Genomic DNA, 9934 nt, shown 5'->3' with positions numbered 1-9934 from the left:
TGATCTTGTACTTCAATCAAGGTGTGTTTTGATCATTCAATAACTTGCTTGATTGATCAAACACATGTCTGATCGAACATGCGGGTTGTTAGAAATAGTTCTGTACTTGTACAATTTTTTTTTGTACGGGAAATTTAAACAGAACGAAATTCCAGTACCTTCAGTAATCGCCTTACGATTTTTACTAAATATAGATTGACTATTTGAGTACATATTATATGTTTGATTATCTTAAACTCATTTACTCAATGTCTATAATATAATTTATAGCATGAGAGAAATTGTGATTGGATCATAACTAGTGATTATCACTATATGTGCAATTATGAACGTATTACAATTTCCCTAGTTATCGAATTGATGTATTCGAACATCATCAATTCTGTAAGACTAGAACGGGTTTTACTCTTTGGTTCACCAAGCAGCTGTTTTCTCACTGGTTGGAGACATTGGAATGTCGAGAGTTAAACGTGGATGCTAATTATGGTAACTAGTTCATTGGAGTGACTCGCTGTAAGATTTCATATGATTATCTATATATATGGATATGTCTGTGAAACTCTTACTACAGCTTGAGTGCAAGTTTCCTTCGACTTGAGATATACAAGTCATCTTGGTCATGGAGACTTATAGTTTGACATCTTAAGCAAGCACCTCATTAAGGTGTGGACCCGGGATGATTAGGCATAAGTCGAAATGCTCGAAGATATTTGAATAGCCCATAGAGAATTCACCGCTCCTTGTGAGGAGAAGTATACATTATGTCAACTCATTAGGATTATTACTCAAAGTCTTTAGCTAAAGCATCACATGTTAAGAGTATGAGACTCTTATACACATGTATGAGTAATTTGAATCCGTAGAACGAGTAAGTATTACTTGGACTAAGTATGACATAGTCAGTCTATTAGGGACAGACACATAGACCATGTCCTGAACTAAGTGGGTAGAAGACAAGTGAAAGGAACAAGGCATGACTCACTGTAGCTACTGAATGGTTTAGAATTAGTTCTAAGATCAACTATGATTTTTCGACTAATTAGGGATCATGATGTACTACTAGATGTCGCTCATGATCATTCTATAATTAAGTAGTTAATTATGGACAACCAAAATAAACCGAGAATCTATTGGGTCAAACACACTAACGAGTTTCTAAAAGACGTAAATAAATTAAAGAATATGATTCTTAGATTAAGAGTAAATATTTTGTTGGACCATACATAAGATAAATATGAAAATATTTGTTATGATGGAAGCACGGATGGGCTACAACTCTTATGGTTGAGTTGAACCATATTTGGTTTAATCATGAATTAGTCATGAACTAACTTAGTTTAGTTGTGAACTAAACTAAGGGGTTAATGTGTTAATTTTTGGTTAAGGGATAACGGGTTGGATATGAGCTTTCTAATCCAATTCATTAAAGAGGATTATATATAAATGTAATTGGGAGAGAATTAGATATAAGTTTTATTATTTGGTTGATTGACTTTTAGAAACCCAATCCTTCTCTCCCTCTCCTCTCTCAACCACTGCCAATAAGAGGGTGCTGTCTCTTGTTGTCGTGACCACCACAAGGGAGAAAAACTTTCCCTTGTATGCTTCTTTTCTTTTTCCTCTTGATCCCTTTTCTTCGCTCATGGCTAGTAACTTTCGAAGGAGAGGCTTATACTCAAGGAATTGTCTTAAAGAGCTCGGCGTTGATACAAATAGAGGTGAGGTTTGACAGCATCGCTATGGTTGATGCTCTTCTCGTTATAAGTCATCCGTAAGGTATACCTAGTGTAAATTTACTTTTTGTAAAATTTTAATTATGCGATCATATTTGGCATGTTGTATCCTTGTATGCGTGTGGTGTGTGTGATGTAATAATTAGGAATTATTATTGTTTTATTTTCTGCTACTCATGCTTACGAAACGTGTTCTAGCACGCACCTGTATCGGGCATATCCCAACACTCGTTGCATACTTTCCTTAAGTGATATCTATGCATATTGGCCACCAATGACATTCCAATATCCTTTTCCATGAGCTCTAGTGGTTTCTTCAAAATGTATTGAATTAACTTATTTTTCACTAGCGGACAAAAATCTAAATTAGAGTAGTCCAATGTCTATAGAATTTGATGAACTTCTATGCGAACATGGAGCCTAGTTTCGTATACTCCCTCTATGAATATTGTGGGCTCTAAATAAGTATTTTTGTCTTAAACATCGAGCTAATGGTTCTCTTGAATGGTACAAAGCTTGACTTGTAGCCAAACAATTTAGTCAACAACCAAGTATTAACTTCGTTGATACTTTAGCCCAGTCATCAAAATTACATCTATCAGATTATTGTTATCATTATTATTTCTAATTGATTTATACAATAACTAGGCATTTATAATGTATTTCTTTATGATTATATTGAGGAAACTATGTTTATAAAGCAACCACGCCTTGGTTCATTCATTAACAATTTTCAACTCATGTTTGTCAGCTTAAGAAATCCATATATGATTTTTGACAAGATCCTTATACATGGTTTTATCGAGTATCTAATTGGTTACAAATTTAGAGAATTTTCTTGATCAAAGTCTAACTCTTATCTATTTTACAAATATAATGATGGATCTATGATATTTTTTTATTTATATGAATGATATTTAATAACTAACAATCAACAGGGTATCACAATTCTATTAAGTCTTGCTAATAAAGAATTTTCTATTCATGATTAATGATTATTTTTTTTTGGTATTGAACTTATCTCACATGATGTAAGTTGTCTCCTCTCTCAAAGTAATTACATTATTAGGCTTTCCCAAAGAACTAAAATGAATGGAGCAGGTCCAAACTCCACACAAATTGATATAAACAACTTCTCTACAACGTCATCCTCTTTTGCTATGTTTGATCCCCAAATTTATCGAAATATTATTGCAGTCTTACAATATATCATTATCACATGACCTGATATTATCTTTGTAGTAAATCATACTTGTCAGTTCTTATATACTCCCACTAAATAAAATTGAGGTTTGAAAAGAATACTTTGCTATCTCAAATGTACAATTATATATAATCTTCTTTTATATCGTCAATCATCTCAAGACTTAGCTTATGTGACTATAGTGATGTAGATTGGGCAAGTTTTTCTGAGCATAGATGCTCTACTAACTAGTAGATATGTAATATTTTTTGAATAAAATCTTATCTCACGAAATTTAAAAAAATAACCTACAGTTTCTCATTCAAGAAGTGAGGTTGAATATAAAGATATAACCAATATAATGTCTAAAATTATTTGGCTTCTATTATTTTTTTCCGAACTTCATCTCGCATCAAATATTGCACCAAAAAAATTGATGTGACAATATTGGAGCAACATATCTCACAGCAAATTCAAGCTTTCAAGTTCTCATAAAATATATGGAAATTGATTTAATTTTTATTTTGTTTGAGAATGTGTAATAACTTAATAATTATCTGTCTTATATATTTTTATAGATAATCAAATTATTGATATATTTACTAAGTTATTATCCAAACAATATTTTAACACGCCAGAAATTAAATTCAATATTAAAAAGTTCCCATTAAATTTGTAGGGAGTCAGTGTAAAAGAGAATTATTCAACATAAATTAAATTAGCATTATACCACATTAATTATTAGAATATTCTTTCCTTTTATTACTATATCTTGGAACGTATCTATAAATTGTCCTATTTATGGACAACCCAAGATATTATAAACCTTTAATTGCCTCTTACAACGTTGTCCTATTGTTATTATCTTTCACTAGTTTCTATCTTAGTTTGTATACGTAATGAAAGGAATTAATTAATCACACGATATATACACACATTCCATACATTATACACATATATAATTAATACACGTACGTGAACACATAGTAGATGCATGTCAATTATAGTTCACGGTGAAGATGAGGATGAGAAGGGCTCTTCTTCTTGCAGCTCCAGTGGCATTTCCACGAGCACCTGGAGTTAAAAATTTGGATCCTCTTCGACTGCAGCGAGATGATGTTGGAGGTATTATGAGCTTTGGTGAGCACCACCCCGTAGCCGTCGTCCATGTACTCAGTCCCCTCCGGGAACAGCTGCCACAGCAGGCTACCACTGCCACTCCCACCCCTCCTCGTCGAGTTCAACAACGTCGAGTAGACAGCGTCAATGAACACGTTCCGAAACGTCGCGTTGAACTTTTCGTCCTTGGACGACACACCGTACTCTCCGAACACCACCGGCATCCGTAGCACACTCTCCGTGTCGTCGATGTGATTTCGCATCCACTTTGTTGCAAACTGGAGGAAGTCATTGGATACTGACTTGGATATCCTTCATTCATTAAACAAACACGTACGAGAATAATATAATATACATTACTTAATTAATTAATTAATTAATTAGCTCGTCTAACTCCAAGTCGGTTGTACGTGGTGGTTAATTATCGACTCACCAAATATCTGGGTAGATGTGTGCAGAGGCATAATCGATTCCCAGGGTTTTGTGGTTTCTGATGAAATCGGTTCCTACTTGGCCTGCCACAGGGTTGGGGTTGAGCGACAATTTTTCAGGCGTAGAAATGCCGTAAAACCCTTCTGTTCCGGTACTCAGTAGGTGATCCGAGTCAATGGACTTCACATGAACTGCCATCTCTTGAATCCAATCCTACAGTATGTAATTAGATATATATATCGATCGTGTGCAAATATTTACATATTATATAGTTTGATATAATTAATTAATCAACGTACGTACGTACTCACCTGAAGCTTATTGCCAGATGGGTCCGAGAGACATCTAGGTTCGTTCATCAGCTCCCATGAGAAAATGGTCGGGTCATCTTTGTACGTGATGTTAGTGAATGTGTTAACTCTGGTGAGAACTGTCTGGCTTGAGCAAACAATTAATTAATCAAAAACGTAATTAACACAGCTATATATCTATATATAAAAAGTTACTTACCTTCACATGAGCTTTATAGTATCCTTTTACAGTTGGATCGGTGAAGAAGTCTTCATCAGAAGTAAGGTTTAACCCTGCAGCTTTCCCCCATTTTACATATTGAGCCTTCCCTCCGTATCCTTCCCAGTTGTTAACGAGCGGAAGAATTAGCCGAATCTTGTATTTTCTCCCTTCGCTCACCACAAAATCTAATGCCTTTATATGGCACAATTCACTACTATTACAATTTTATATACCTTTATAAAAGATAAAGTTTTAATGTGTTATTACTATATATATATATATCAAAGAAAAGAAGATAAAGTAACAGCAGCATAAATTATTCCGCTGTCAAATTTTATCATGACGCAGTAGATCATAATTGCCAGCTGATAATTATTTAATATCTAACAATGGGGCCTCCACTCCCCTTCAGCATTAATGCAATCTTCTTGTCACGCTAGCTAAAACTTGGGATATATTAATTTCCTCGATCGCCGCAGCCTTTTTATGCATCTTTGGAAGAGAATATTATATATCGATAAGTATCCACCGAAGAAATCATCTAATGATTGATTTAAAATTTGGAAGTTATTCTATCATCCGATAGTATGCATATATATATATAAATAAAGACATCTTGTACATATAGATATTCATTCGTTAATAGTCTTGATTGAATGATGGATAACCAAGATTATTAAAAATAACTGTTTAAAGTTTTAATTAATGCTATCAACGTGCGTGCGTGTCCTTAATTTCGAATGAAATGTGTTCGATCGTGTCTGATATATAGATTCCCTTAATTAACAATTAAGTAAATCTGATAAGGTAATGAAATAAGCAAATGAAATATAAATGGGAGGGAGTGCCAAAGTGAATTGGGAAATAGTAAGTAATTAATTAATATCAAATGAGAGGGGACCTTGAAGACGTCTTGATCGTAAACAGAAGGCGCCTTCTGCAGCGCTCTCCATCCCCCGTCGTTGAACGCCCAGGTTCGGCACACCGTCAGACCCACCGACGACGCCTGCCTGAACGCGTCGCTCACCTTGGCCCGCGTCGACTCATCCGCCGCCAGCAGCATAAGCCAGTACGCGTTGAATCCGTTCACGTAGAAAGGCTGCCGCCCTCCTCCCACCACGAACTGCTTCCCTTCCCTCCTCACCATCCCCCAATACTCCTCCTCATCTCCGCCACCACTTGCTGATCGTCCGACTGGAGCCCGTCCAAGAATAAGAATGGTCTGCAAGAAGAGCAGAGAGAGAGGGCCCATGACCAGCTGCTGGATTCTTTTAATTGTTAATACGAACAAGTACGTATTAATTCCGCTCGCGTAGGCACCCAATCCATGCCTGCCTGCCTGCCTGCCTGCCTGTTTATATTGAGCTGTACGCGGGAGACCTGTTTATATCTTCCTGTTTATACATGTCTGGCTCGATTGCCGGAGATCAGCGACAACTAACTAGCGAGTAGAATGGGAGCAGTTTTTGATCTTAGCTTGGAAGTAATTTATGGAATGCTTGCAAGTTTGGATTTTGTATCGACTTCTTATGTTTTTTATTTTATCTGTTTGTGGACCGAAGAGAGATAGATTGTTTTAAGCAAAAGGAAGCTCGATCGTGTGATTGGACTGCTTGTAGCTTTCTGATCGAGTTTCAAGTGTAAATTTTAATAACTTCTATTCTAAAATATAAATGTTGAACCGTGTTTAAATTTTATTAATAAATTTTATAGAATATTTTGAAAATAATAATAAAAATAAAGAGTTTAAAAATTGCCCTTTTAATATAATTCTAACTCACCTACTTAACGCATTCATGGCTATTTTAATTTACAAACTATATAGACATATAATTTTGTATTACTATATACGGTTCGATTCTTAAGTTTTATCATAAAGAAAAGTTTCTCTCTTGTCTATCATACTGGATAATCAAATTTTAAAATTACCATGTGGTATTCATTCTATTTCTTTTTTACACATGTGATAATATATATATATATATTAGAAATCTTATGCTGCGGTGCCTTATGTACGATTTTGTTGTGGTACTTGCCACGTCAGATGCATCATGCTATACTAAGTTGCAGAGGATCGTGCAAGTACATAAACAATCCCATGGTTTTCTTCTCGATCCAATGTTAAACTACCTGACATCTTTTTGGTAGTCCTGAGTCATCAAACGTTTTGAACAAACAAGTCATGCAGTAGATAGCAGAGGAGTTGTGGATATCTTGAGCTCGGTACAAGAGTGACATTGACTAGCTAGTCAATTAGAGTTGGATTGTGGAAACAATATTACTATGTGGTAGCCTAAAGTTGTGTAAATCTGTAGTTAAACAAGTTGAATTAAGTAGAGTCTTATTAGTCTCGACTAATTATATGGTTCTTAATTTCTCATTGAACTCATTCGATCACTAAAATATCTAGATATCTTAAATCAGTATACTTAAAACAATTATTATATCCTTTAGTTGTAGAAGTTGAATTAATTAGAGCCTTGTTTGTCTTGGCTATTTGAAAGCAATTTTATGTTCTTACCTTCATATTGAACTCTATAAAGACTATATAATTAATGACAAGTTGCCTGTCATTAACCCTATCATTCATTCAACTTTACAAAATACCTAAAAGTTGCATCCAACTTTGATATTGAATTCATATTATATATTCTAAATAAATATCAATGATCATTTTAAATGTATTTATAAATTATTATAATAACATTTATTAGTGTCATTATAGATTAGTTAAGGTGACATTTAAATGGTCTTATAAATTATTTTTACTGACACTTTTTATTGTCCTTATAAAAAACATAAATATCATAATAAATGAGTTTTAGTAACATTTAGCTTTGTCATTATTACGATGATAACACGACATATATAAATGTCCTTAAAAAAACATTTCCTGACATTATAGAGTATCATTATATGCAGCGTTGATTTTTTTTTTATGTTTTCTCGCTGACATGACAAGTACCACAGTAAAATCGCACATAAAACACCGCAACATAAGATTTCTCATATATATATATATATAAAAGGTAACTTTAGACAGTCATACCATTTCAGCTTCTTGTTCAATATTGAATACATATATTAAAGTAATTGCTTTCTCAAATAGTATGTATTATACAGAGGAGTATCTGCACAACACAGGTGAACGTACCCAAATATTTATTTGCATCGACAAAGTATCATTACAATTAACTATATTATTGTTGATCCCGTCTAGATGGAAGCGGTGAACAGTAGCTATCATAGTAAAAATTAACTTTTTCACTTATTTTATTACAATGCTCGAGGAATTCTATCAAAATTAGTTTTTTTTTTTTAAAAGTAGCGAGTGTCCAATTTTTCGAATCGATTAATCTTAGGATGAGAACATCAAATGACACCATACATCATATATCATATATCATATATCTTAAATTCTTAGTATATTGTTTCAATTGCTGAGGCACCCTTTAGGTGAATCGACTCACCTCTTTGAAATGGTTATAACAACTATTTTGTTATCTGATACGGTACATGATCGTGGGGTCAGGGAGTTGACGTGGTCGGAAGTCAAGTCCATGGGATAGTCGCAAGTCAAGCTCATGCGACGGTCAGAAGTCAAGCCCACGTGGCGGTTAGAAGTCAGACATACATGGTGGTCAAAAGTCTGACCTACATGGAGGTCAAAAGTTCGGCATACGTGGAGTGCAAAGGGCTTGGTCACAAGCTGGTCCAAGTCGGGCGCCGGTGGCATTCCGGGGTTAGGCGGCATACATGGAGTTCAAAGGGCTTGGTCACAAGCTGGTCCGAGTCGGGCGTAGGTGGCGTTCCGAAGTTAGGCCTACATAGCGAGTAGGAACTTGCAAGCCAGAATCATAGGTCGAGATACGCAAACCCAGGACTACAGGTCAGGATCACAGGTCGGGATTTATAACCTTGCGGCATAGGATACCTGGACCAAAGCGTACAGGTCGGGATGTGCAAACCAAGGATACAGGTCAGGACTCATAACCTTGCGACACCGGACATATGAACCGGAGCGCATAGGTCGGGATGTACCAAACAAGGATACAGGTAAGGACTTATAGCCTTGTGGCACCAGATGTATGGACCAGAGCGTACAGGTCGGGATGTACCAACCAAGGATACAGGTCAGGACTTATAGCCTTGCAGCACCGAACGTATGGACCAAAGCGTACAGGTTGGCATGTACCAACCAAGGATACAAGTCAGGACTTATAACCTTGCGGCACTGGATGTATGTGTTGGGTTTTTCGGGCCACGAAAACCATTTTTTCGCGTCACGGAAACCCCGAAACTCCCTAGCCAACGGATCCGTGCAAAGAAAATTTTTTGAAAACTTACGAATACGAGTTTCAAACTAGATCTACTCCTAGATCTACATAAAAAGATTTTATACCTTCGATGCGTGCTCTTCGCGAGTCTCGCTTGTCCAAGGTACGCCGAATCTCGAGATTGTCAACGTAGACAATCCTCTAGAAGCATCCACACGAACAAGATGTGTTCTCTAACACACAAGGATGGAGAAGAGAGCACCACAAGTGTGCTAGCACTTTCTAGGGCTCTCGGGTAGGATTTAAAAGGGAGAAAGGAGAGAAAGTAAAAGGAATCTCATACACTCCTCTAGGTACCCTCCTTTGTGACCTTCACTCCACCCTATTCTCTTGGAACTCAACTCACTCACCTTCACCTTGCTTGGAATCCACGGCAACAGCAGCAAAGGAGGAGGAAGAGAGCTAAGGAGGAAGAAGCATTCAACACCACAAAATCAATGCCACAAAATAAAACTCCATTTTCTTTATGTGGCCGGCCACACATGGGTAACTCCCCATTTAATGTGGCCGGCCACATTAAATGGAGGATTGTAACCTCTTGATCTCCCTTAATGATGTGGAGATGATGTGGCAAGGTTAGTCATGCCATGTAGGATGAGTCAACCTTCATGATGTGG

General features: G+C 36.1%; 1 protein-coding gene across 1 annotated transcript; it reads right to left on the bottom strand.

Moving 5' to 3' along the window:
* Positions 1-3768: 3768 nt before the first annotated feature.
* LOC121984373 (mannan endo-1,4-beta-mannosidase 6-like) lies at positions 3769-6348 on the bottom strand. The gene is made up of 5 exons (XM_042537274.1): positions 5882-6348; positions 4978-5172; positions 4779-4901; positions 4469-4680; positions 3769-4347 (listed from the first exon to the last, which is right to left on the bottom strand). The coding sequence occupies exons 1-5, from the start codon at positions 6230-6232 to the stop codon at positions 3918-3920; spliced, it is 1311 nt and encodes a 436-aa protein (XP_042393208.1). The 5' UTR covers positions 6233-6348; the 3' UTR covers positions 3769-3917.
* Positions 6349-9934: the final 3586 nt, after the last annotated feature.

This window comes from Zingiber officinale, chromosome 5B (assembly GCF_018446385.1).
Source record: "Zingiber officinale cultivar Zhangliang chromosome 5B, Zo_v1.1, whole genome shotgun sequence".
NCBI classification, from domain to species: domain Eukaryota; kingdom Viridiplantae; phylum Streptophyta; class Magnoliopsida; order Zingiberales; family Zingiberaceae; genus Zingiber; species Zingiber officinale.
The sequence above is the reverse complement of the archived record's forward strand: the minus strand, read 5'-3'. Positions and strand labels throughout refer to the sequence as shown.

Excerpts from the sequence above, each read along its gene's own strand:
- LOC121984373 (XM_042537274.1), bottom strand. The coding sequence starts at position 6,232 with ATGGGCCCTCTCTCTCTGCTCTTCTTGCAGACCATTCTTATTCTTGGA. Across the intron at positions 5,173-5,881 it reads ACGATCAAGACGTCTTCAAG|GCATTAGATTTTGTGGTGAG; the intron begins GTCCCCTCTCAT and ends TGCCATATAAAG. Across the intron at positions 4,348-4,468 it reads CACATCTACCCAGATATTTG|GATATCCAAGTCAGTATCCA; the intron begins GTGAGTCGATAA and ends TAATGAATGAAG.